The sequence below is a fragment of the Tachysurus vachellii genome, chromosome 4 (assembly GCF_030014155.1).
Source record: "Tachysurus vachellii isolate PV-2020 chromosome 4, HZAU_Pvac_v1, whole genome shotgun sequence".
In the NCBI taxonomy this organism is placed as follows: domain Eukaryota; kingdom Metazoa; phylum Chordata; class Actinopteri; order Siluriformes; family Bagridae; genus Tachysurus; species Tachysurus vachellii.
The window spans coordinates 2,192,961-2,195,460 of record NC_083463.1 but is presented as its reverse complement, the minus strand read 5'-3'; the positions used below and the strand labels follow the sequence as shown (position 1 = coordinate 2,195,460).

Genomic DNA, 2,500 nt, shown 5'->3' with positions numbered 1-2,500 from the left:
GACGGCTTACACGACCTGAACGTGCAGTGCGACTGGCAGCAGAAAGGAGGAACCTACTGGGTCCGTTACATCCACACTGAACTACTGGGTACTGATTTATACACAGACACAAAGATGTTCTACAAACATCTAAAAACACCTGATCCGTCAGACCCCAGTGCACTAACGGGTTTTTGTTGTCGTCAGGGTTTCCTCCTCAGAGCTCTCCGTCTCACATTAAGATCGGAGATAAGGTGCGAGTGAAGCAGTCTGTCAGCACGCCAAAGTACAAGTGGGGGTCCGTGACTCACAGGAGTGTGGGTGCGGTCAAGGGTAAGACTCCGGTTCTCACACACACACACACACACACACACGCACACTAAATGTTTGCTCTTCTAATGTTCTGACTGCATGTGGTGGGTTTTTTCTTCTAAAGCCTTCAGTGCCAATGGAAAAGACGTGATCGTGGATTTCCCTCAGCAGTCCCACTGGACCGGGCTTCTGTCTGAGATGGAGCTGGTGCCGAGCATACATCCTGGAGTCAGGTACTCGCTCGTGTCCAGGGTCCACCGGATTTCCCCCCATGATCTGTTTTATGTGATGCATTTCTTCCCCCTCAGGTGTGACGGATGTCAGATGTTCCCTATTAACGGACCGAGGTTCAAGTGCCGGAGCTGCGACGACTTTGATTTCTGCGAAAGCTGCTTCAAAACTCGGAAACACAGTCTCAGACACTCGTTTGGACGTATTAACGAACCAGGTCAGTTTCTGTCACGATGGAACTGGTTAAAACTGATTAACATAAACATAATGATTAATCCCAACCCAATACAGTAACTGAGCGTTTTTAGTTTATTTATTTATTACTCAGCGATTCATTTACGTATTCACACGTTCACTCGTTTTAAACACAGCATCAGTTTTGTTGTGTTTGCGACCGTGTCCATGTTGTGTATCGTTCAGGTCAGTCTCCGGCGTTCAGCGGACGCTCGGGGAAGCAGCTAAAGAGACACCACAGCAGTCAGAGGGGAATGTTGATAGACGATTGGTCCAGAGCCGTGAGGAACCTGAGCGTGTCGTCATCGGTTAACCAGGCGTCCCGTCTCATCGACTGTGGAGATCAGTGCTGGCAGTCGTCTGGCTCTCAGGGAAAGGTCCGTCTGCGCTCGCCGAGAGTTTAATGTTTATTGCTAAAAACAAATAAAAAAAAGTATAGAGGAAATGTCCTAAATAAAAGCAATGCTTTAATCACTTTAGAAATGGATAGAATATTTTCTGTAGCCTAGTATAGATGACTGTTTCTGTTTAAAGTATTAGTCAGGAGTTCATTGGTGGCTAGTTGTTGGGTTAGTCGACTGGTTGGTTGACGTTGACGTTGCCTTTCTTCTGCTCGCTGCAGCACTGGATCAGGTTGGAGCTCTTCCCTGATGTTCTGGTGCACAGGCTGAAGATGGTGGTGGATCCTGCAGACAGCAGCTACATGCCTTCACTGGTGGTGGTGTCGGGTAAACGCAGAGTCACACACAACACAAAAACAAATTTTCTCACATCTTCTCCTGGACCTTTTTAATTTTGTTGAAATCATGATGTTTAGGTGGAAGCTCCCTGAACAACCTGATAGAGCTGAAGACCATCAACATCAACCCTACAGACACCACCGTGTCTTTACTAAACGACTGCACTGAGGTTAGTGACCTCACACTGTCTGTCTGTGTACGTCTCTGTGTGTGTCTGTGTGTATACGTGTTGTGTGTGTGTGTGTACGTGTGTCTGTGTGTACGTGTGTGTACATGTGTCTGTGTGTATACATGTGTCTGTGTGTGTGTACGTGTGTGTGTGTGTACGTGTGTGTGTGTAAGACACATTTTTCAGTGTATTTGTGTGTGTATGTTTAGTACCACAGGTACATGGAGATCGCTATAAAGCAGTGCCGCAGCTCAGGGATCGACTGTAAGATCCACGGGCTGAACATCGTGGGTCGTATCCGTGCCGAGGACGAAGATCTGGCCACTGTGCCGTTCTTAGCTTCAGATAACGAGGAAGAGGAAGATGATAAAGCAGCCACAGGGAGGTGTGTGTTTCTCATTTTAATTGTTTAAATGTAATAAACGTTGTGTTACTAATCGTCTTCTCTCTCCTCAGTCTTTCCCGAAAGAGATCTTCAGGCATGGAGTCTGCTGCTACCATCAGAACCAAAGTGTTTGTGTGGGGTCTTAATGACAAGGACCAGCTGGGTGGGCTTAAAGGGTCAAAGGTCAGTCGTGTCAATCACTCTTGTAGCGTATGTTCACGTTTGAAATGAATAGCGGGTTTGAATTGAACCCTTTCACTTCCTGTTTTCCCCAGATCAAGGTCCCGTCGTTTTCCGAAACGCTCTCTGCCCTGAATGTTGTGCAGGTGTCTGGAGGATCCAAGAGTCTTTTTGCAGGTGAGAACATACCTGACTGGGGCTAATAATCTGCTCCAGAGGATTGTTTTATTGCATACTGTAGTCATTTCTGTATACTCACATCAACTCCTT

General features: G+C 46.8%; 1 protein-coding gene across 4 annotated transcripts in view; it reads left to right on the top strand.

Moving 5' to 3' along the window:
* The window catches only part of herc2 (HECT and RLD domain containing E3 ubiquitin protein ligase 2), a 62,124-nt gene that overhangs the window by 33,786 nt on the left and 25,838 nt on the right, over window positions 1-2,500 (top strand). For all 4 annotated transcript variants that reach the window (XM_060867379.1, XM_060867380.1, XM_060867378.1 and 1 more), the window contains exons 49-58: window positions 1-88; window positions 187-312; window positions 416-524; window positions 600-739; window positions 943-1,133; window positions 1,379-1,484; window positions 1,574-1,665; window positions 1,875-2,050; window positions 2,122-2,233; window positions 2,326-2,407. The exon at window positions 1-88 is cut by the window's left edge and continues 81 nt beyond it. In XM_060867379.1, the coding sequence (XP_060723362.1) occupies window positions 1-88; window positions 187-312; window positions 416-524; window positions 600-739; window positions 943-1,133; window positions 1,379-1,484; window positions 1,574-1,665; window positions 1,875-2,050; window positions 2,122-2,233; window positions 2,326-2,407 (1,222 nt within the window). The remainder of the gene's footprint in view (window positions 89-186; window positions 313-415; window positions 525-599; window positions 740-942; window positions 1,134-1,378; window positions 1,485-1,573; window positions 1,666-1,874; window positions 2,051-2,121; window positions 2,234-2,325; window positions 2,408-2,500) is intronic.